Source organism: Capra hircus, chromosome 1, assembly GCF_001704415.2.
Source record: "Capra hircus breed San Clemente chromosome 1, ASM170441v1, whole genome shotgun sequence".
NCBI lineage: Eukaryota > Metazoa > Chordata > Mammalia > Artiodactyla > Bovidae > Capra > Capra hircus.
The window spans coordinates 106,703,829-106,728,405 of NC_030808.1; the positions used below are offsets into that span (position 1 = coordinate 106,703,829).

At 37.5% G+C, this 24,577-nt stretch overlaps 1 protein-coding gene across 6 annotated transcripts in view; it reads left to right on the top strand.

Annotated features, from left to right (window-relative positions):
• Positions 1–24,577, top strand: part of IFT80 (intraflagellar transport 80) — a 127,517-nt gene that overhangs the window by 90,978 nt on the left and 11,962 nt on the right. For 5 of the 6 annotated variants that reach the window (XM_018048286.1, XM_018048274.1, XM_013965050.2 and 2 more), the window contains 6 exons: positions 2,546–2,610; positions 4,250–4,385; positions 4,788–4,935; positions 6,038–6,209; positions 10,530–10,619; positions 10,713–10,885. In XM_018048286.1, coding sequence (XP_017903775.1) covers positions 2,546–2,610; positions 4,250–4,385; positions 4,788–4,935; positions 6,038–6,209; positions 10,530–10,619; positions 10,713–10,885 — 784 coding nt within the window. The remainder of the gene's footprint in view (positions 1–2,545; positions 2,611–4,249; positions 4,386–4,787; positions 4,936–6,037; positions 6,210–10,529; positions 10,620–10,712; positions 10,886–24,577) is intronic. The other variant, XM_018048290.1, reaches the window with a different exon arrangement.

A 24,577-nucleotide genomic window follows, 5' to 3' on the forward strand; every position in this document is an offset into this window, starting at 1 on the left:
TCACTATGATGTCATTGTGAGTGATTCTTTGAAACAACAGTCTGGGTAGAGGAAGGCGAAGTTAGAGAGCAGTTACTTAGATTTAGAAGCAACTCTTTCAGCTCCCAGCTCCTTAGTTGTCCAATCTTCAGTTTCTGTTGCGTATTTAAATTAAAATACAGGTCCAGCCTCCCACTGAATCAGGGTCACCTCCAGTTGTGGAAATTAGACAAATTTATCCATATACCTCCAGCTCTTTATAATATGTGCAGTCAACAAAAGGATGGAAAACTTACTTTTTATTTATTTATTTATTTATTTTAAAAATCTTTAATTCTTACATGCGTTCCCAAACATGAACCCCCCTCCCACCTCCCTCCCCATAACATCTCTGTGGGTCATCCCCATGCACCAGCCCCAAGCATGCTGTATCCTGTGTCAGACATAGACTGGCAATTCAATTCTTACATGATAGTATACATGTTAGAGAGGGTGGGATGATTTGGGAGAAAACTTACTTTTTTAAAAAGTTAGTTTATATAGCTATGAAAATAACTGGGCTTAGTTATACCCAAAGCATTTTTTTTTAATTTTTATTTATTTATTTTTTTAATTTTTTTTTATTTTTTAAATTTTAAAATCTTTAATTCTTACATGCGTTCCCAAACATGAACTCCCCTCCCACCTCCCTCCCCACAACATCTCTCTGGGTCATCCCCATGCACCAGCCCCAAGCATGCTGCACCCTATGTCAGACAATGGAAGTCAAATTTTTCTATTTTTGTTTCTATACTTAGTTAAAAATTCTATAACAGTATTTTTCTTTTTTATTTTTAACAGCTAGATTGGCAATTTTAGAACGTAACTTATTGTGAAGACATGATTTCCTCTGTGAATATAGCTAGTGACCTCAAACTTAGCATCCTAAGGTTTACTAACAGCTATAAATCAATATACTAAAAGTATGATCCTCTGGAAATTAAATATGTTATACATATATTAGCAGTTTTATGATCTGTATAAATTGTCCAATTTTTTTTGCTGACTACTCGTGTCACTTCTGTCTTTTCGGTTTTGTAATTCTTTGTGTGTGTTCAGTCATATGAAATAATTCATTTGGAGATGAATCTTGAGCTGGAGTAATTTGGGAATTACTTAAAGAGAATCACTAAAGCACTGACAGTCTTCAAAGAGCAAAAAGTAGTGGGCAATATCTCTGTCACTTATGACACTAGGAGAAGCCTTTGATGAAACAGAGAAGGAGCAGAGGCAGCTTTTGTTCCTGGCTTCTTCAGTACATATCTCCAATAATTTTTACAACTTGGCCTACTCAGAATACCTGAGAAAGATGGGATTGGAAATAGAGAACTTTGAGTTATCATTTTTTAATAATGATTGATGTCATGAAAATAATCCAGGAAAGTATATAGCATGAAAAGGTGACCTAAAACAAAACCTAGGAACAGGGATCACCAAAGAAGGAAGAACTAGCAAAAAGAGAATAAGGGATGGTCCAAAATAGGAAAGAATCAGGAGAAAATGGTGTTTTTTGGTAGCTCACATAGGAGTTTCAAGAAAGAGGATGGTCAGGAGTATCCAGTGCTCCTGGGAGGTCAAGACTAAAAGTAGATTCTTGACTAAAAATAGACTCTCTGATTTGGCACCATATTGATGATCCAAGCAAGAGCCTTTGCATCAGTGTAGTGAGGTTGAACATCAAGTTGCTCAATGGTAAAGAATCCGCCTGCTAATGCAGGAGACACAGGAGACTCAGGGTCAGTACCTGGGTTGGGAAGATACCCTGGAGGAGGAAATGGCAACCCACTCCAGTATTCTTGGCTGGAGAACCCCATGGACAGAGGAGTCTGGTGGGCTATACTCCATAGGGTTGTAAAGAGTTAGGCACGACTGAGCAACTGAACACACAAAAACCTATTTCAGGGAATTGAAAGTCCAAACTCTATAATCATATGCTTGGTCTTTCTGGTGACCCTATAGCGATCCTGAAGCTATCTAGGGAATCACCCAGAATCTTTCTATTAGCATAACAAAGACATTCCTGTGACTCAGAAAATTCCAAGGGTTGTGGAAGACCTGTGTCAGGAACCCAAGGCAAAGACCACACAGATTATCACACAGTAGTGTACTGACCACAGGGAACTCATCACTACAAAATTTCCTGGTAGTATAGTAGGCATTCAATACATTTTTCCTTTGTGAAATGATTGTCTGGGTTGTTCTGTTGGTCTAAATCAGAGTTATAAAAATTACAAACTGCATCCAGATTTGGACTTGCCATTTTTGATCCTGTGGTACATTGATTCCATACCATTAATAATAATTCTAATTAGGGAATGTATATTTTAGGAAGACATGTTTGGTTCCACTGAGAAATATGACCTTATTACTAGCTAGGAATTTGATGGCTGCTGCTCTTCAGTGCTGATAGGTATGCTGTGGTCCAAAGAGTTAAATGATTTCTCATTAGGATTATGATAGCTCCATAGAAATTTGCCAGTAAAAATTCTAATGTAATGTGGTGATTAATGCTTTACTTTTTTTCAAGTAATCTTCCTCTTTGAGGCATCAACCGGAAAACCAATGGGAGACGGGAAGTTTCTTTCTCATAAGGTGATGGATATTAGCTATGTTTAATGTAAATAGTTACTTACTTCTTTTCAAAATTAATGTTTTCAGACTTCCCTGGTAGTCCAGTGGTTAAGACTTTGCACGTCCATTGCAAGGAGCATGGGTTTGATCCTTAATTGGCAGAGTTCCATGTGTTCCATGGTGTGGCCAGAAAACAAAAATTAAAAATAAAACACTAGGAGCAGAATTAATGTTTTCATTTTAAGGAGGAAAACATGGAGATTAGTTTTATATTTAAAACCAGTGTGCATTCTTAGAGTATTTTGCCTAAAAATGTCCTAAAGATAAAGCACTATTAAATTCTGTAATGGAAAGCTATATGTATGCAAATTAATTGAATGGAAGAATCTGACGTATGTTTTTGTTCAAGCTCTTTACTCCTTTTTAAAAAATTATTATTTGTTTTATTTATTTTTGACTGTGCTCATTCTTCATTGCTGTGCACGGGATTTCTCTAGTTAAGGCACATGGACTTCGGTAATTGCAGTGCATGGGCTCAGTAGTTGTGAGTTCGTTACCCCACAGCATGTGGATTCTTAGTTTCTGGACCAGGGATCAAATTGATGTCCCCTGCTTTGGCAGGTGAATTTTTAACCACTGGACCACCAGAGAAGTCCCTCTTTACTGCTTTTCAATAAAATATTCTATCTTGATTAAACTTTTAGCACATATAGTATCAGTAAATAAAAATGTGTTTATACCTCGATACAGCTTACACTTTTTCCATTGACCTGGTCTAGCCCTTTTTTTTTAGGTTTTAAGACTGTGGTTAAACTGAAAAAAATCCTGAATTGCGAGCTGTTTATTAGTTTCTGACTTTTAGCCTTAGAACAAATAAATGGCACCATTCCATTGAGTTATCCTCCAATAAGTGATATATTAGGGTTAAAGATGTTTTTAACTTTACTGTTCAGTACTACTAGTGAGGTGTTACCCTATATTTTATTTTTTTCTTTTTGTAATTATTAGTTGAATAACAAATACAGTCAGTGGTTCAGAAATGGAAAAGCAGTCAGTGAAAAACTATTCCTGCTGCACCTGTCAGTTTAGTTCCTTTCCACCGAATAAGTAGCCATCATTATTAATCTCCTTTTACCCTTCCAGAGGTTTTTAGTGCATACATGGACAAGATGGGTATATGTTCCTTTCTCTTTCTTTTACACAAAGATGACATATAAGTCTGCACTTTGCTTTTCTCATGCAACATTCTATTTCTGGAAATTTTTCCATATCAATAGATAAAAGTACGTATGCAGTCCTTCTTCCTGCCATAAGTATAACATTTTATGGATGTATCAAAATTTGTTTAACTTGTACCCAAATGATGGATACAAATGGAAGTGTATTTCAGTTTATAGAGTTTCAAAGATTACATTATTTTATGGTGTTCTAACGGGCATTTTTCCCTTGTAAATTAAAAAACAAGTAATTACACTTTAGCTTTTGAATTATTTGTATATTAGCAGTTAAGTTATTTAGCAGGGACATTTTACCATTATAAGTAGGTAAATGATATTTAATTGATGTTTAAATAAACATATGTTCCTGTAAGTAAACAATTAAAATAATCTGGTGTAAGCACTAAAACTAATCCAGAATTTTCATTCTTTAAAAATTTTAGAATGAAGTTTTGGAAATTGCTCTGGATCAAAAGGGACTCACCAATGATAGAAAAATTGCTTTCATTGATAAAAATAGAGATCTCTATATCACTTCAGTGAAACGATTTGGGAAGGAAGAACAGATTATCAAACTTGGTAAAATAATTGTAATACACTTAAATTTTTTATTATTTTCAGTATTCTTAGATCAACTCTATATTATACTAAATAGCTTACTTGTTTGAATGAATCTATGAATAATGCTTTGGTCTCCTAATATTTCTTAGCTATTTAATTCCATTTTGATAGCAAGTCTTTAGCTGCTGCAACTAAATTGGCATTGAACAAAAGACATGCAGATTGAAAATATAATGGTTCTGGGTAAAATGCTCAAATATTTCCATAAATTTTTATGTGCATTTTTGCACGTTTTCACCATCATAAAATACTCATACCTACCAGCAGTTAGTTGTGGTCTTATACATCAGCTAATTTTAAAGATATGTTTTTAATACTTATATAATGGAAATAATACATTAACATTCTTTTTAACATAAGGAACAATGGTGCATACTTTGGCATGGAGTGATACGTGCAATATCCTTTGTGGACTTCAAGATACTCGATTTACAGTGTGGTATTACCCCAATACGGTTTATGTGGACAGAGACATTTTGCCTAAAACATTATATGAAAGGGATGCAAGGTAACATTTTACTGTGTGGGATTGTTTATTGTCATCAATAAAACTAACAGAGTGTTGTATTCTTGCTTCTAATTTCATTCCTACAAAATAATCTTTTATGTTATTTAGTTAAATAAATTATTCAGCTAAAGCTAATTTAATGAGATTTAAGTGACAGAATGAAGTTGAAAGTGTTGTATTGATGTAATACTATTTATTTATATGTTTCTTAAATGGATATAATTTTTTCTTATATGATTTTCAGGTTTACTGTTGTTTAATGGAAACTCAGGTAGTTTTTTCAATGTGGTTTAATTATTTTATTTTAGGCACTCAATATTTTTCTGTGATGTACAATTTTATGACAGCCTTTACTCTTTCCCATTTTATCATTGACCTTGAAACTCTCAGGAATGAATGTATCTCTAGAATTGAATTTAAAATTGATAATAAATATAGAAAAAATACATAAAGTTATTTAAAAGTTTTTTTTTTTAATTTTACATTCTTCAGAAAATAAAATGTATTTATATTCCTAAATTCTTTAAGAAATGGCAGGGAGATCTCTTATTCTTGGCAAACTAGGAATACAAAGGCTTCTCAATGCCAAATCTTAGTTTAACTTTCAAATCTATTTTGAGTTCATTTTTAATATTCAAGCTCACATTAGCAAAACCAGAGAGGCATCATGTAAAAAAATTAGCTAATGAAGAGAAGTTAGTCTCTTTACTTAAAACTCACCTCCTGTTATTATGAGAAAATAATCTTGGAATCAACTTTTTAATGTTTGTACTTTCAAAAGCTGAAGCTAAGTGCTTTAATCATTTGTGTGATTTACCTTAATTCTTAGGCAAAAAGATCATTTCAAATGCTTTTAGGCATAGTTGTCAAATATGTAATAATTTTTGTCATGTTAAAATGCTTGTATATTTTGCTCTAAGTGTATATAGCAAGTTAGATTCCCATATTTACTTGAAGATATACATTCTCCCTGGAATTAACTTTCTTGGGGTGCATTTTGGAGATTGTAGATTTCATATGTATGTTGGGGTCAGCTCCCAAATTTAAATTGTATGAAATTTTTTGCTCAGAATATAAATTGCATTTTGCCTTTTTTCAACAGTGAATTTAGTAAAAACCCCCATATTGTGAGTTTTGTTGGAAATCAAGTAACTATAAGAAGAGCTGATGGCTCTCTGGTTCACATCAGCATATCACCATATCCTGCTATTCTCCACGAATATGTAAGCAGTTCAAAATGGGAAGATGCTGTAAGACTTTGTCGTTTTGTTAAGGTACTTTACATTTCAGATCCACAGTTGTATATATATTGTGTATTAGTTTATACAGTATCTTTTTGCAAAATGAGAAATCATAAGAGCTAAGGGTTGGAAAAATTGTCAACAAGATCACATCTTTTTTTTTTTAATAAGTGATGTCATGAGAGAGAGATAGATGTTGCTGTGTGATTTATTCTCTGAAGAAGCGAGTAGTTTCTTCTTTCTGGTACATATAAAAACCTTTCATGGAACTTTATTTAAAAGTCAGATTCCCAGGTTCTACCCCCAAGGTCTAATTTATTAAATCTAGTGAGCCTGGACATATTTTTAAGTTCCTCAAATCATTTGTATAGCTAAGGTTAAGAACCATTCACTACTTTAGATAGCATTTTCCAACCTAGTTGAATTAAGTATTTTCTGAACATGTTTGACCACAGAACTCTTTTATTTCACATTGTTTAATTATCTTAAAATACACTTTTGTAAAAGGACTTTAAGATGGTTTTCCTTACAATGTGTTACTGATGACAGTCTGCTCTAATAGCATTGTCTGAAAACCTCACTTTTTCTCTGGCTCCCTGCAGTTGCATTCTATGACATCTCATCAAAAAGACTGGAGGGCTTATAACCTTGAATTATTATTAATGTGTATCATAAGTTCTAAAGTAAACCTTTTTTAATTAGAAATGAACATTTCACAAAAAATTTATTCAAAACTTTCTCTATGTGTTTTGAATATGTGAACAGCATCAGTTCAGTTCATAGTGTACGACTCTTTGCGACCCCATGAATCACAGCACGCCAGGCCTCCCTGTCCATCGCCAACCCCAGAGTTTATTCAAACTCACGCCCATCGAGTGGGTGATGCCATCCAGCCATCTCATCCTCTGTCATCCCCTTCTCCTCCTGCCCCCAATCCCTCCTAGCATCAGAGTCTTTTCCAATGAGTCAACTCTTCGCATGAGATGGCCAAAGTACTGGAGTTTCAGCTTTAGCATCAGTCCTTCCAAAGAAAACCCAGGGCTGATCTCCTTCAGAATGGACTGGTTGAATCTCCTTGCAGTCCAAGGGACTCTCAAGAGTCTTCTCCAACACCACAGTTCAAAAGCATTAATTCTTCGGTGCTCAGCTTTCTTCACAGTCCAACTCTCACATCCATACATGACCACAGGAAAAACCATAGCCTTGACTAGATAGACCTTTGTTGGCAAAGTAATGTCTCTGCTTTTGAATATGCTATCTAGGTTGGTCATAACTTTTCTTCCAAGGAGTAAGCATCTTTTAATTTCATGGCTGCAGTCACCATCTGCAGAGGAGCCCCCAAAAAATAAAGTCTGACACTGTTTCCACTGTTTCTCCATCTATTTCCCATGAAGTGATGGGATCGGATGCCATGATCTTCGTTTTCTGAATGTTGAGCTTTAAGCCAACTTTTTCACTCTCCTCTTTCACTTTCATCAAGAGGCTTTTTAGTTCCTCTTCACTTTCTGCCATAAGGGTGGTGTCATCTGCATATCTGAGGTTATTGATATTTCTTCTGGCAGTCTTGATTCCAGCTTGTGCTTCTTGCAGCCCAGCGTTTCTCATGATGTACTCTGCATATAAGTTAAATAAGCAGGGTGACAATATACAGCCTTGATGTACCCCTTTTCCTATTTGGAACCAGCCTGTTGTTCCATGTCCAGTTCTAACTGTTGCTTCCTGACCTGCATATAGGTTTCTCAAGAGACAGCTTAAGTGTTTTCCACAGTTTATAGTGATCCACACAGTCAAAGGGTTTGGCATAGTCAATAAAGCAGAAATAGATGATTTTCTGGAACTTTCTTGCTTTTTCGATGATCCAGCAGATGTTGGCAATTTGATCTCTGGTTCTTCTGCCTTTTCTAAAACCAGCTTGAACATCTGGAAGTTCATGGATCACATACTGCTGAAGCCTGGCTTGGAGAATTTTGAGCATTACTTTCCTAGCATGTGAGATGAGTGCAATTGTGCAGTAGTTTGAGCATTCTTTAGCATTGCCTTTCTTTGGGATTGGATTGAAAACTGACCTTTTCCAGTCCTGTGGCCACTACTAGTTTTCCAAATTTGCTGGCATATTGAGTGCAGCACTTTCACAGCATCATCTTTGAGGATTTGAAATAGCTCAACTGGAATTCCGTCACTTCCACTAGCTTTGTTCGTAGTGATGCTTTCTAAGGCCCACTTGACTTCACATTCCAAGATGTCTGGCTCTAGGTGAATGATCATACCATCGTGATTATCTTGGTTGTGAAGATCTTTTTTGTACAGTTCTTCTGTGTATTCTTGCCACCTCTTCTTAATATCTTATGCTTCTGTTAAGTCCATACCATTTCTGTCCTTTATCGAGCCCATTTTGCATGAAATGTTCCCTTGATATCTCTGATTTTCTTGAAGAGATCTCTTGTCTTTCCCATTCTGTTGTTTTCCCCTATTTCTTTGCATTGATCGCTGAGGAAGGCTTTCTTATCTCTCATTGCTATTCTTTGGGACTCTGCATTCAGATGCTTATATCTTTCCTTTTCTCCTTTGCTTTCGCTTCTCTTCTTTTCACAGCTCTAAGGCCTCCTCAGACAGCCATTTTGCTTTTTTACATTTCTTTTCCATGGGGATGGTCTTGATCTCTGTCTTCTGTACAATGTCATGAACCTCATTCCATAGTTCATCAGGCATTCTATCTATCAGATGTAGTACCTTAAATCTATTTCTCACTTCCACTGTATAATCATAAGGGATTTGATTTAGGTCATACCCGAATGGTCTAGTGGTTTTCCCTATTTTCTTGAATTTAAGTCTGAATTTGGCAATAAGGAGTTCATGATATGAGCCACAGTCAGATCCTGGTCTTGTTTTTGTTGACTGTGTAGAGCTTTTCCATTTTTGGCTGCAAAGAATATAATCAATCTGATTTTAGTGTTGACCATCTGGTGATGTCCATGTGTAGAATCTTCTCTTGTGTTGTTGGAAGAGGGTGTTTGCTATGACAAGTGCGTTCTCTTGGCTAAACTCTATTAGCCTTTGCCCTGCTTCATTCCGTACTCCAAGTCCAAATTTGCCTGTTACTCTAGGTGTGTCTTGACTTCCCACTTTTGCATTCCTGTCCCCTATAGTGAAAAGGACATCTTTTTTGGGTGTTAGTTCTAAAAGGTCTTGCAGGTCTTCATAGAACTGTTCAACTTCAGCTTCTTCAGCATTACTGGTTGGGGCATAGTCTTGGATTACCTTGATATTGAATGGTTTGCCTTGGAAACGAACAGAGATCATTCTGTCATTTTTGAGATTGCATCCAAGTACTGCATTTCAGACTTTTGTTGACCATGATGGCTACTCCTTTTCTTCTAAGGGATTCCTGCGCACAGTAGTAGATATAATGGTCATCTGAGTTAAGAGATTCCCCATGTCCAAGGTAAGAGAAACCCAAGTAAGATGGTAGGTGTTGGAAGAGGGCATCAGAGGGCAGACACACTGAAACCATAATCACAGAAAACTAGTCAATCTAATCACAGTAGGACCACAGCCTTTTTAACTCAATGAAACTAAGCCATGCCCTGTGGGGCCACCCAAGACGGGTGGCTCATACTGGAGAGGTCTGACAGAATGTGGTCCACTGGAGAAGGGAATGGCAAACCACTTCTGTATTTTTGCCTTGAGAACCCCATGAACAGTATGAAAAGGCAAGATGATAAGATGCTGAAAGAGGAACTCCCTAGGTCAGTAGGTGCCCAATATGCTACTGGAGATCAGTGGAGAAATAACTCCAGAAAGAATGAAGGAATGGAGCCAAAGCAAAAACAATACCCAGTTGTGGATGTGACTGGTGATAGAAGCAAGGTCCGATGCTGTAAAGAGCAGTATTGCAGAGGAACCTGGAATGTTAGGTCCCTGAATCACGGCAAATTGGAATTGGTCAAACAGGAGATGGCAAGAGTGAATGTTGACATTCTAAGAATCAGCAAACTAAAATGGACTGGAATGGGTGAATTTAACTCAGATGACCATTATATCTACTACTGTGGGCAGGAATCCCTTAGAAGAAATGGAGTAGCCATCATAGTCAACAAAAGAGTCCAAAATGCAGTATTTGGATGCAGTCTCAAAAACGACAGAATGATTTCTGTTCTTTTCCAAGGCAAACCATTCAATATCACAGTAATCCAAGTCTATAACAGCATAGCCACGATGAAATTTCCACATCATTAATTTATTATTTTTTTCAGTGCCAGGCTCAGCAATCTTTTATTTTACATTAAAATATAGCCTTGTTTTATTTTAATTCAGCCATGTAGTTGAAATAATTGTTCTCATATTTCACTTTAGGAACAAACCATGTGGGCTTGCCTAGCTGCTATGGCAGTCACTAATCAAGATATGACTACTGCAGAAATAGCCTACGCAGCAATCGGTGAAGTAATAGTTTTTACTTACTTTTATGTGTGTGTGTGTGTGTGTTTTTAACTGTAATTTGTTACTGTATACTTCAAATATTTTTCTTTTTTTTAGATTGATAAAGTTCAATATATCAATTCTATAAAAAATCTTCCATCTAAAGAATCAAAAATGGCCCACATATTAATGTTTAGTGGGAACATACAGGAGGCTGAAATTGTTCTTCTTCAGGCTGGCCTTGTTTATCAAGCAATTCAGATCAATATTAATCTCTACAACTGGGAAAGGTAATAAAAACATTTTTCATCAATTCCAAAACCTGACTGATCTTAATGTATTCTTCTGTCTACCAGTTAGTAAATTACATTTTCCATTGTACTTAAGAGTTTCCTGATATCATATAAAAATTTATTCACATTTATATTCATGAGTCAGTTCAGTCGCTCAGTTGTGTCCGACTCTTTGTGACCCCATGGACCGCAGCATGCCAGGCTTCCCTCTCCATCACAACTCCCAGAACTTGCTCAGACTCATGTCCATTGAGATGGTGATGCCATCCATCCATCTCATCCTCTGTCGTCCCCTTCTCCTCCCACCTTCAATCTTTCCCAGCGTCAGGGTCTGTTCAAATGAGTCAGTTCTTCGCATTATGTGGCCAGAGTACTGGAGTTTCAGCTTCAGCATCAGTCCTTCAAATGTATATTCAGGACTGATTTCCTTTAGGATGGACTGGTTGGATCTCCTTGTAGTCCAAGGGACTATCAAGAGTCTTCTCCAACACCATAGTTCAAAAGCATCAATTCTTTGGCACTCAGCTTTCTTTGTGGTTCAACTCTCATATCCATACATGACTACTGGCAAAACCATAGCTTTGACTTGACAGACCTTTGTCAGCAAAGTGATGTCTCTGCTTTTTAATATGTTGTCTAGGTTGGTCATAACTTTTCTTCCAAGGAACAAGTGTCGTTTAATTTCATGGTTGTAGTCGCCATCTGCAGTGATTTTGGAGCCCAAGAACATACCGTCTGTCACTGTTTCCACTGTTTCCCCATCTATTTGCCATGAAGTGATGGGACCAGATGCCATGATCTTAGTTTTCTGAATGTTGAGTTTTAAGCCAGCTTTTTCACTGTCCTCTTTTACTTTCATCAAGAGGCTCTTTAGTTCTTCCCTTTCTACCATAAGGGTGGTGTCATCTGCATATTTGAGGTTATTGGTATTTCTCCCGGCAATCTTGATTCCAGCTTTGCTTTATGCAGCCCAGCATTTGCATGATGTACTCTGAATATAGGTTAAATAAGCAGGGTGACAGTATACAGCCTTGACGTACTCCTTTCCCAATTTGGAACCAGTCCATTGTTCCATGTCTAGTTCTGTTGCTTCTTGAACCAGAACTGTTCAAGAGCTGTTGCTTCTTGACCTGCATACAGATTTCTCAGGAGGCAGGTAAGGTGATCTGGTACTCCCATCTCTTGAAGAATTTTCCACAGGTTTTGGTGATCCATACAATCAAAGTCTTTGGCGTAGTCAATAAAACAGAAGTAGATGTTTTTCTGGAACTCTCTTGTTTTTTCAATGATCCAACAGATGTCGGCAATTTGATCTCTGGTTCCTCTGCCTTTTCTAAATCCAGCTTGAACATATTTGTGAGTAGCCTGTGATAAAAGATTTTTGCCATCTGTGACTCATGATTAATTAGATGTTGTCTGTGAAGAAGAAAAGAGAGTCTAAGATGGCTCCAGAATTTCTGATTTTAGTAACTGGATAGATGGTGGTAAGAATATTAGCAGGTTTGGAAGTGATGTTGAATTTGAAATATTTATTTAGAGATATGTGATAATAGTTGATTATTAGACATGGATCTCAGGAAAGATTTTAAATAGAGATGTAGATTAAGAGTCATCAGCAAACGGATAGTAGTCGAAGCCAGAAGGATGGATGCAATTGCCTGGGGTGTGTGTGGAGTGAGAACACATCAACTCTATTTGCGGGATGGGTGAAAGAAGAGAAATTCACTGAAAGGTGGGGATGAAGCAGTTAGACAGCCAGAGAGAGGATCCAGGAAAGATTTGTTAAGCTAAGAAAGACCAACGAAAGGATTTGTATCAAGGAGTGGTCAGTAACCTTCCCTGCCAGCTTAGCTGTGGGACAGGTTGCTTTCTGAAACTTAAGTGGCAAGCTTCTCTTTTCTATGGCATATTACGTTTCTCTGTTGTTTTTCTTCAGGTATATATCTCTCAGTGAATAAGGTTGTAGTGTTTATATACACCTGAAGTTACTGTGTTATAAAGTTGGCATGTTGATTTTTTCGACATGAAAATGTCTTTCATCATCTTTGTCTCTCTCTGTGCTTAAAAATAACCACTAATTTTTTAATTACCAGCCCCTTATAATTCTCTTAGATTAGAATTTTTATAGAGACCCTGTCTCTATCTTCCCCTTGAACAGGAATAATAAAAATGGCTAACAAAAGTAACAAATGATTTTGGTATGGACATACTATGGTCTCTTTATTTAATTTATACATTTATACAGGTCAGCCATTCTATTTCAATGCTTTATTTACACAAATCTGTTGTCATTGTTTAGCTATACAAAGGATTGTGAAAACTATTTTAGGTTCTACAAAGATGAATAGACCTTTGTTCTTGAGCTCAATTGAGTCATAATTCATAAATATTTAAGTAGTTTGGAAAGTATAAATAATATTTCTTAAACTATATTAAAGAACTGATGGAAAATTGTACATATCATTACTAAACTATGAGTATAATGAGAAATGGCGAAGAATAGTGTTTATAGCATATTCTCAATTGATACTTTTGAGAAAATATTTATGTTGATAAATTTTAGGCATTACTATTTATACAGCATTCTAAACACCATACAATATGACAAATATTTTAAAAATCATCTTTATATTAGAAAGCTTACAACCTATTTAAGAATTCCATTTTATTGTCATTAATAATAGTGAAGCTTCTACTTACTGATGCTTATGATGTGTCAGAATTGTGTTCAGTGCTTTCCATATATCATCTCACTTTGTTATCACAACATTATACAAATGAAGAAGTTGAGGATTATTTGTAAGTATGTGGCAGATCTAGGATTTGAACCTGAGCCTTCCAATATCAAAGTGGACCTGAATTTTCTATTATTACTGCAATAAAGTATATACTGCTGATACTACTACTTACATTGTTCTGTAGGATTGATGTTTATCTCTTTTATTATTTATCTTTGTAAATTTTTACATTTACAAAGATTTTAGATTATATACTTCTTGAAGGATAAAAACATTTTATCATTTTATATTATCTATGAACATAGCAGGTACTTAATTTCATGCTATTAATCTTTATGCAGTACTCAATCATTTTGCCATACACTTCCCATGCAAACACTGAATGTAGCGGTGTGTAAGTGTCGGAGCAGGTTGATGAAGCAGTTTGCCTCTGATGGTTTCTATTGATGGCCTATAATACAGCCCTCTGAACATTTCTTGTACCTCCTTCACCTAAGTGAATATCATGTCTTTCCAGAGGACCCTCCTTGCCTACATCTCAAATGAAGTCAGTTTATTCTTTCCAACTCCACATTCATTAGGTCTGGATGTGAGTGATGGCTCAGTGGTAAAGAAACTACCTGCAGTGCAGGAGACACAAGTTTTATCCCCTGGGTCGGGAAGATCCCCTGGAGGAGGGCATGGCAGTCCACTCCAGTATTCTTGCCTGGAGAATCCCATGGACAGAGGAGCCTGGTGGGCTACAGTCCATGGGGTTGCAAAGAGTTGGACATGACTGAAGCGACTTAGCATACCTAGGCAAACATCTTTACATGTCCTGTAAAAATCTCTGATCCTTTGAGACATGTCATGTAACCATTCTTACTCTCTGCTGTTAATTTCACATCTTGTCTACTATCCCTATATCCTACCCTCCATGCTGCTCCTTCCCCTGCTCTAGTTTTCAGCATAGGACCCTGCTTTAAGATATTAGATGTCAGGGAGAGAGGAAACAAGAGGGGCAGAGAGATGTAATGGGGAAAGAAAAACAAACACTTGGTGCTCCTCTGACCCTCCTATCTACTTGGCATCTCCTTTCTGTTTTTTATCTAAACTATAAACCAATGGGTTGGTAAAATGTTGGTAGACCTCTGTGCCTGCCTGATAAGTTGATAAAGGTCAAAAAGCATTATTCAAGGCTTCTAATTACTATTTACACACTTTTTGTTGTTGTTGTTCAGTCACCCAGTCATGTCTGACTCTTTGTGACCCCGTGGACTGCAGCATGCCAGGCCTCCCTGTCCCTCACCATCTCCTGGAGTTTGCCCAAGTTCATGTTCATTGCTTCGGTGATACCATCCAGTTATCTCACCCTCTGACACCCTCTCCTCCTTCTGCCCTCAATCTTTCCCAGCATCAGGGACTTCTCTAGTGAGTTGTCTGTTTACATCAGATGACCAAAATACTGAAGCTTCAGCTTCAGCATCAGTCCTTCCAGTGCATATTCAGGGTTGATCTCTCTTAAGATTGACTGGTTTGAGCTCCTTGCTATCCGGGGGACTTTGAGAAGTCTTTTCCAGCACCACAGTTCAAAGGCATCAATTCTTTGGTGGTCTGCCTTCTTTACGGTCTAGCTCTCACAACTGTATATGACCACTGGAAAGACCATAGCCTCGACTAGATAGACCTTTGTTGGCAGAGTAATGTCACTGCTTTTCAACGCTGTCTAGGTTTGTCATCGCTTTCCTGCCAAGAAGCAATCATCTTCTGATTTCATGGCTGCAGTCACCATTTGCAGTGATTTTGGAGTCCAAGAAGAGGAAATCTGTCACTGCTTCCACCTTTTCCCCTTCCATTTGCCTTGCAGTAAAGGGGCCGGATGCTATTATCTTAAATTTTTTTTAATATTTAGTCTTAAGCTGGCTCTTTCACTCTCCTCATCAAGAGGCTCTTTAGTTCCTCTTCACTTTCTGCCATTAGAGGGGTTTCATCTGTATATCTGAGGTTGTTGATGTTTCTCTTGCCCATCTTGATTCCAGCTTGTAACTCATCCAGCCTAGCATTTCTCATGATGTGCTCATCATATAGGTTAAACAAACAGGGTGACGGCAGACAGCCCTGTCATACTCCTTTCTTGATGTTGAACCAATCAGTTGTTCCATACAGGGTTCTAACTGTTGCTTCTTGACCCACATACAGGTTTCTCAGGAGACAGATACGATGGTCTGGTATTCCCATCACTCTAAGAGATTTCCACAGTTTGTCATGATCCACACAGTCAAAGGCTTTAGCATAGTCGATGAAACAGAAATAACGTTTTTCTGAAATTCCCTTGCTTTCTCTATGATGCAGCGAATGTTGGAAATTTGATCTCTAGTTCCCCTTCCTTTTCTAAACCCAGCTTGGACATGTGGAAGTTCTTGGTTTGCATAATGCTGAAGCCTAGCATGCAAGACTTTAAGCATGACCTTACTAGCATGGGAGATGAGTGCAATTGTCCAATGGTTAGCACATTCTTTGGTACTACCCTTCTTGGGAATTGGGATGAAGATTGACTTCTTCCAGTCCTGTGGTCACTACTGGGTCTTCCAGATTTGCTGACATAATGAATGCAAAACCTTGATTTATACACTTAAGACTCCCAAATATGTATCTCTCCTAGCCCTCTATCTTGCTCATGTTTGCTGTCAGAATCCAATTATCTACCTGCCTATTGAGCGTTCCCATTGGATGTCTCATATGTTTGAGTTCAAATTTATATTTATTCTCTCATAAACTTGATCCTCTTCCAAAGTAATCTGTCATCTTTTCAATCTATCCAAAGCTGGAAATTTAGGAGTTACTTTTGACATTTTCCTTTACCCTGTAGCGCTCATCCTCTTTACCACCAGCACCCTTGTCTAAGCTGATCCAAGTTTTTCTTGGTATAACATTATCTCTGCATCTACTTTGTCCTTTTCCTATCCATTCATCACATTGTACTCACAGTGGAAATCTGATCATGTCACTCTTGACCCCTGACTCACTTAAATGAAACCGTTAGTTTCCCATCATTTTTAGCAAAATATCAAAGACTGGATAAGAATGACTTCAAATAATCAACAGAAGTAATTATAATTGCTACAAAACTCTCAAGAAACTTTATGTATTGTCTTCATTTCCAGATTATACAGCTGTTTTTGAAATCAGTTGGAATATTTGTTCCTATTGCATATTCATTCATTCAGCAGATATTTAATGAGTGTCTGCCATACTAGGGATATTTAGATATTACATGGTAATCCATTTAAAACAACAACAATAACAGTCTTTTGGTAAAATGTGTGGTCACTTTTAATGACTCGTTCGAAAAGGCTGCTGAATGGGACAAAGACAAATGTAGTGGTTAAGACTGGGAGCTTTGGAATAAGACCTGGGTTTGATTTCTGATTCTGCACATATTAGTCTTGTGATCTTGGACAGGTTACTGAGGCTCCGTAAGCCTCAATTTCCTTGTGTTTAAAATGATAATTATAAGAAACACATGTTTGTTGTCAGGGTTAAGTAAAATAGCATGTGAAACTCTCTTAGCTTACTGCCTGATACATAGTAAACCTTCAATAAATAGTAGCTATTGTTCATTCTTTAAATATTTATTGAGTGTCTCTAATGTGCCAGGTTTTAGGCACTGGGGATACAGCAATGAACAAAACTGACAAAGTCTGAGATGACAGTTCGATATTAAATGTTAGGACTAATATAAAAAGTAGGAGTAAGACGTATAAATACTTGGATCCAGTATAGAAATAAACTTATAAGAACATAGTCCAAAGAATGGCCTGCTTAGAAAGTAGAATAATCCCCATCTACAAAGATATTCCACAGTTTGTTGTGATCCACAGTCAAAGACTTTGGCATAGTCAATAAAGCCGAAATAGATGTTTTTCTGGAACTCTCTCGCTTTTTCGATGATTCAACGGATGTTGGCAATTTGATCTCTGGTTCCTCTGCTTTTTCGAAATCCAGCTTGAACATCTGGAAGTTCATGGTTGACATACTGTTGAAGCCTGGCTTGGAGAATTTTGAGCATTACTTTGCTAGCGTGTGAGATGAGTGCAATTGTGCAGTAGTTTGAGCATTCTTTGGCATTGCCTTTCATTGGGATTGGAATGAAAACTGACCTTTTCCAGTCCTGTGGCCAGTGCTGACATAATGGCATAAAAAAAAGCTTATTTTCCAAATTTGCTGGCATATTGAGTGCAGCGCTTTCACAGCATCATCTTTGATGATTTGAAATAGCTCAACTGGAATTCCATCACTTCCTCTAGCTTTGTTGGTAGGGATGCTTCCTAAGGCCCACTTGACTTCGCATTCCAGGATGTCCAGCTCTAGGTGAGTGATCATACCATTGTGATTATCTGGGTCATGAAGATCTTTTTTTATATAATTCTTCTGTGTATTCTTGCCACCTCTTCTTAATATCTTCTGCTTCTGTTAGGTCCATACCATTTCTGTCCTTTATTGTGCCCATTTTGCATGAAATGTTCCCTTGGTATCTCTAATTTTCCTGAAGAGATCTCTAGTCTTTCCCATTCTGTTGTTTTCCTCTATTTCTTTGCATTGATCACCGAGGAAGGCTTTCTTGTCTCTCCTTGCTACTCTTTGGAACTCTGCAATCAAATGGGTATATCTTTCCTTTTCTCCTTTGCCTTTTGCTTCTCTTCTTTTCACAGCTATTTGTAAGGCCTCCTCAGACAACCATTTTGCCTTTTTGCACTTCTTTTTCTTGGGGATGGTCTTGATCCCAACCTCCTGCACAATGTCATGAACCTCCTGAGAAATTTGTATGCGGGTCAGGAAGCAATAGTTAAGACTGGACATGGAACAACAGACTGGTTCCTAATCGGGAAAGGAGTACATCAAGGCTGTATATTGTTACCCTGCTTATTTAACTTCTATGCAGAGTACATCATGAGAAATGCTGGACTGGATGAAGCACAAGCTGGAATCAAGATTCCCAGGAGAAATCTCAATAACCTCAGATATGCAGATGACACCACCCTTATGGCAGAAAGTGAAGAACTAAAGAACCTCTTGATGAAAGTGAAAGAGGAGAGTGAAAGAGTTGGCTTAAAGCTCAACATTCAGAAAACTAACATCATGGCATCTGGTCGCATCACTTCATGGCAAATAGATGGGGAAACAGTGACAGACTTTATTTTCTTGGGCTCCAAAATCACTGCAGATAGTGACTGCAGCCATGAAATTAAAAGATGCTTGCTTCTTGGAAGAAAAGTTATGACCAACCTAGACAGCATATTAGAAAGCAGAGACATTACTTTCCCAACAAAAGTCCATCTAGTCAAAGCTATGGTTTTTCCAGTAGTCATGTATGAATGTGAGAGTTGGACTATAAACAAAGCTGAGCACCAAAGAATTGATGCCTTTGAACTGTGGTGTTGGATGAGACTCTTGAGAGTCCCTTGGACTACAAGGAGACCCAAACAGTACATCCTAAAGGAATTCAGTCCTGAATATTCATTGGGAGAACTGATACTGAAGCTGAAACTACAATATTTTGGCCACATGATGCGAAGAACCATGCTAGTAAAGTAATGCTCAAAATTCTCCAAGCCAGGCTTCAGCAATATGTGAACCGTGAACTCCCTGATGTTCAAGCTGGTTTTAGAAAAGGCAGAGGAACCAGAGATCAAATTGCCAACATCCACTGGATCATGGAAAAAGCAAGAGAGTTCCAGAGGAGCATCTGTTTCTGCTTTATTGACTATGCCAAAGCCTTTGACTGTGTGGATCACAATAAACTGTGGAATACCAGACCACCTAACTTGCCTCTTGAGAAATCTGTATGCAGGTCAGGAAGCAACAGTTAGAACTGGACATGGAACAACAGACTGGTTCCAAATAGGAAAAGGAGTCTGTCAAGGCTGTATATTGTCACCCTGCTTATTTAACTTATATGCAGAGTACATCATGAGAAACGCTGGACTGGAAGAAACACAAGCTGGAATCAAGACTGCCAGGAGAAATATCATAACCTCAGATATGCAGATGACACCACCCTTATGGCAGAAAGTGAAGAGGAACTAAAAAGCCTCTTGATGAAAGTGAAAGAGGAGAGTGAAAAAGTTGGCTTAAAGCTCAACATTCAGAAAATGAAGATGATGGCATCCGGTCCCATCACTTCATAGTGATGGAGAAACAGTGGAAACAGTGTCAGACTTTGTTTTTTGGGGCTCCAAAATCACTGCAGATGGTGACTGCAGCCATGAAATTAAAAGACGCTTACTCCTTGGAAGAAAAGTTATGACCAACCTAGATAGCATATTCAAAAGCAGAGACATTACTCTGCCGACTAAGATCCATCTAGTCAAGGCTATGGTTTTTCCTGTGGTCATGTATGGATGTGAGAGTTGGACTGTGAAGAAGGCTGAACACCGAAGAATTAATGCTTTTGAACTGTGGTGTTGCAAGGAGATCCAACCAGTCCATTCTAAAGGAGATCAGCCCTGGGATTTCTTTGGAAGGAATGATGCTGGGGCTGAAGCTCCAGTACTTTGGCCACCTCATGCGAAGAGTTGACTCATTGGAAAAGACTTTGATGCTGGGAGGGATTGGGGGCAGGAGGAGAAGGGGACGACCGAGGATGAGATTGCTGGATGGCATCACGGACTCGATGGATGTAAGTTTCAGTGAACTCCAGGAGTTGGTGATGGACAAGGAGGCCTGGCGTGCTGCAATTCATGGGGTCGCAAAGAGTCGGACACGACTGAGCAACAGAACTGAACTGACGCGAAGAACTGACTCATTTGAAAAAACCCTGATGCTGGGAAAGATTGAAGGCTTGAGGAGAAGGGGATGACAGAGGATGAGATGGATGGATGGTATCACCGACTGAATGGATATGAGTTTGAGTAAATTCCGGGAGTTGGTGATGGAGAGGGAAGCCTGGCATGCTGCAGTCCATGGGGTCGCAAAGAGTCGGACACGACTGAGGGACTGAACTGAACTGAACTAAACAAAGATATTCAAACACAGGATGATAAAATTATGTGATTGACTGATTAACAATAGACTCTTTGCATGCCTGTCTATATGGATGATGACTTTTTATAAAAGATCTTATTGTTTTCACTGTCATGGTGTGAGTTCAGTCCCTACAAGCAACACATGGTTGGGGGAAAAAGAAAGCTTATATGTTTTTTGGCCACATGTATTTCTCTGTTTCCCTGGGAGTGAGTAAATAATAGGTCTCATAAGCTAAGACTTCTAGGACTGTTGAAGCTGAGTGATGGGTACCTACTAGAATTTAAAGAAGGAAAAAGAAAAGAAAGCAGCAGGCAGATTTCTCCTGAATTGAACGTTTAATGGTCTGGTTGAAGAGGAGGATTCAGCCAAAGAGATCAGGAAGGGGCAAAGAAGATGAAATTTAAAAGCTACTCATTATGGAAAATTTCAAACTTATATAAAAATAGAACAGTATAATGAATACCCATGTACCCATCACTCAGCTTCAACAGTTAGTGATTTGTGAGTAATCTCTACCACACTTTATCCCTCCCCACTATTGTTTAAAGGCAGATCCCAGTCATCATATTATTTTATCTATGAATGTTTCAGTATGTATCTTAAAGGGTTTTTTTTAATCCAACCATAATATGATCACACATTTAAAATTAATAATAATTCTATTCAGTGTTCATATTTCTCTGTTTGTCTCATAAATGTTTTGTTTTGCTTTATGTTGTTTGATGCAGTATCCAGAAAAGATAGATGGATTGTGATTGGTTGATGCACTCTTAAGTTTCATTAAATCTTCTATTTGTTTTTTATATTTTATTTGGGCTTAGAGAACTTCTTATAATCTAGACTTTGTTAATTGCATCTTTGTGGTATCACTTAACATGTTCCTTTGCCCCGAATTAGCTGTGAATTGGTATTGAATGTAGAAACTTGATGACATACATGCCTGCATGCTCAATTGTGTCCAACTCTTTGCGACCTCATGGACTATATAGCCCACCAGGCTCCTCTGTCCATGGGATTCTCTGGGCAGAAATATTGGAGTGGGTTGCCATTTTCTCCTCCATGGGATCTCCCCAGCCCAGGGATAGAACCCATGTCTCCTGGGGCTCCCGCAGCTCCTGCATTGGCAGGTGGATTCTTTACCACTAAGCCACCTAGAAAGCCTTAGAAACTTGGTTAGGTTTAGATTTAAAATTTTCCTTCATCAGATGGAAGTAAATTTTTCCAGATCCATCAGAATTGGTATTATGTGTGTGTTTCTGTAATAACTGATCATCTGTCTTTTTTGTGATGTTAGCTATTGACAGTTTTTGCTCTGATCCATTAATCAGTTATGGTGATATTCTAATTCTATCCTTCTAAAATTCTAGAATGATAGAATTTAAGTATTGGCTGATAAATATATTAGATTTTTTAGGATCCTTGAATTTCTATATTTATTTACATACTTTAGAAGAAAACTTTTTTTTTTTTTAATTGGCTATGCTGATTTTTCATTGCTGGGCTAGAACTTTTTCTAGTTGTGGTTAGCAGGGGCTACTTTCTAGTTGCATTACGAGGGCTTCTCATTGCAGTAGCTTCTTTTGTTGCAGACCACAGGATCTAGAGTACGAACTTTAGTAATTTTGGAATGTGGGCTCAAGAGTTGCAGCTCGTGGACTCTAGAGCACAGGATCAGCAGTTATGGTGCACAGACTTAGCTGCCTTGTGGCATCTGGGGTCTTCACAGAGCAAGGATTGAACCCATGTCCCCTGCATTGACAGGTGGATCTTTAACCACTGGACCTCTGGGGAAGCCTGGGAACAGATTTTACTTTGTTAATATGTGTTATTCTATTTGAGAAGCATTGTCTTGCTGCTTTGTGCTGCTATCATTTATATTTGAATTTGAAAATTGCCTGCAATTTACTAAGATGCAGCCCTTGGGGGTGGTAGATATGCAAGTTATCCATGTGCCATTCCCCCTGGACATTTGGTGGTGGTCTGTTTTCAAAAGCAAGTTAAGAGAGATAGGAACTAGAAACTCCATGTGTGCATATTGATCCTTTATGTAAGTATTAATAAAAATAGTTTCTTTTACTTATACCACTTACATAAAGTAATCTTGCTTCATTCAAGTTATGCAAAAATTATACTTTGAAGTTATAACATCTTTTTATATAATTTCCTTCTATTTAAAATCAGAGAGGATACATGGATTTTTTCCAGCCCCATAATCTAATGTTAAATTTGTTTCATTGCCAAATAACCATTTTAAAGCTAGAGACATACTGTTCCCATAACTCTTATATAATTTGGAGTAAATTCCCTCTTAAATGCGCTAGAGAGACATTTGTTACCCAGGGTGTGCTTTTAGAGGCATTTACAATAGCACATATCATTTGACTGTTTACCTTTAGCATTGTTTTCAGTCAGATAATTAATACATATTTTATAATACTAATAATAACTATTATAATAGATAATACTTAGTATCTAGTATATAAATGCAGGATGGCAACCCACTCCAGTATTCTTGCCTGGAGAGTCCCAGGGACGGGGGAGCCTGATGGGCTGCCTGGGGTCGCACAGAGTTGGACACGACTGGAGCGACTTAGCAGCAGCAGCAGCAGACATCATATTCTACACCTTCTACATAATTAAATGTATTGATGTTCCATAACAAAGTATCTCTTTGGAATTTTTGGAAAACCCCAACCCAGATGCTTATGTACTTCCTGCTTAAAACTTCCAGTTTTGTGCAATACAGAATTCCTTCCCCTGTCCTGTACAATCATAAAGAAATAATGGGAAATGGAACTCTTAAGATGCCAAAGAGGTGGTTCGCTGGAGTCTCCACCCATAGTACCCCACTGGAATCAGAGCCTTAGGAATTTAGAGGGGGATAAAATGAGAGAGGCTTTCTGTTTCTCCTCTTTTGAGCCTCTACAAATTGTTTTTTGCCCGCTCTGGTTTTCTGCTTTTGTTCCTCTGTATTCTAGTACCTCTGCACTTTTTTTCTCTGTATCTTTTTTTTTCTCTCTGAAAGGCTTAAAGTCACAGAGAAATAAGGAAACTTTGTGAGGAGTTTGTGGTGGGTAGCAAATATTGACCCTTGCATTTAGCAATATTGTTTGGGCTATAAGAAATCATTGTACTAGAGTTTGGCATTATCATTTGTGTTATACATGACTTATATTCATAATTTTTCTTATCTTTAATATCTCTCATCTGTTATTCATCAGTTAATACACACATCATATCTAAAATACTTCTTAAAGTTACTATTTATGTCAAACCAAAGCATGTCAAGAACCAAACAGATTTTCCTACTAAGCAATCCCATGTTGAGAAAATTCTAGTTTTCTAAAAAAACAAGTTCATAATAATTGACTCTGATAAACTATGACCGCCTATTTTGAAGTCATATGGCATATTAGAAAGCAAGACAACTTGAGAAATAATATACTCTGATTATTACAATGATCATTTCCCATACATGGAAACAATGAACAGTATATGTTGTGTGAAAATTGTATAAATCATATGTTGAATTGGTTCTTAGTTCTTTTCTACTACTATCCTTCTACTTCTCTGTATATTCATTCTATTAATTTTTGAGAGTTTGATATTGAAACTCCAACAAAAAAATCTTTATTTACTTAAAAAACTTATTGTAATATATAATGGAGCTATATGTCACCTTGTTCTGTATTTTCCAAGTGTCCTGTAAATATGTTGTGATATTTTTACAATTTAGAAAAATCCAGTGAGCAGTGTAGGAGAGCTATACTGTACTAGGTTGTCCCTGGCTCAACTGATATGAGTTATGCATAGGATGATGGGCTGAGTGCTGTCCAAAACCTACATGCAAAAACAGACCTGGAACTGCAGAATAATATTTTCATCTCCCTCTGTATTATCAGTATATAGATTTTATGCCTTTGGTGTTATACCTCTGATTTTAGTG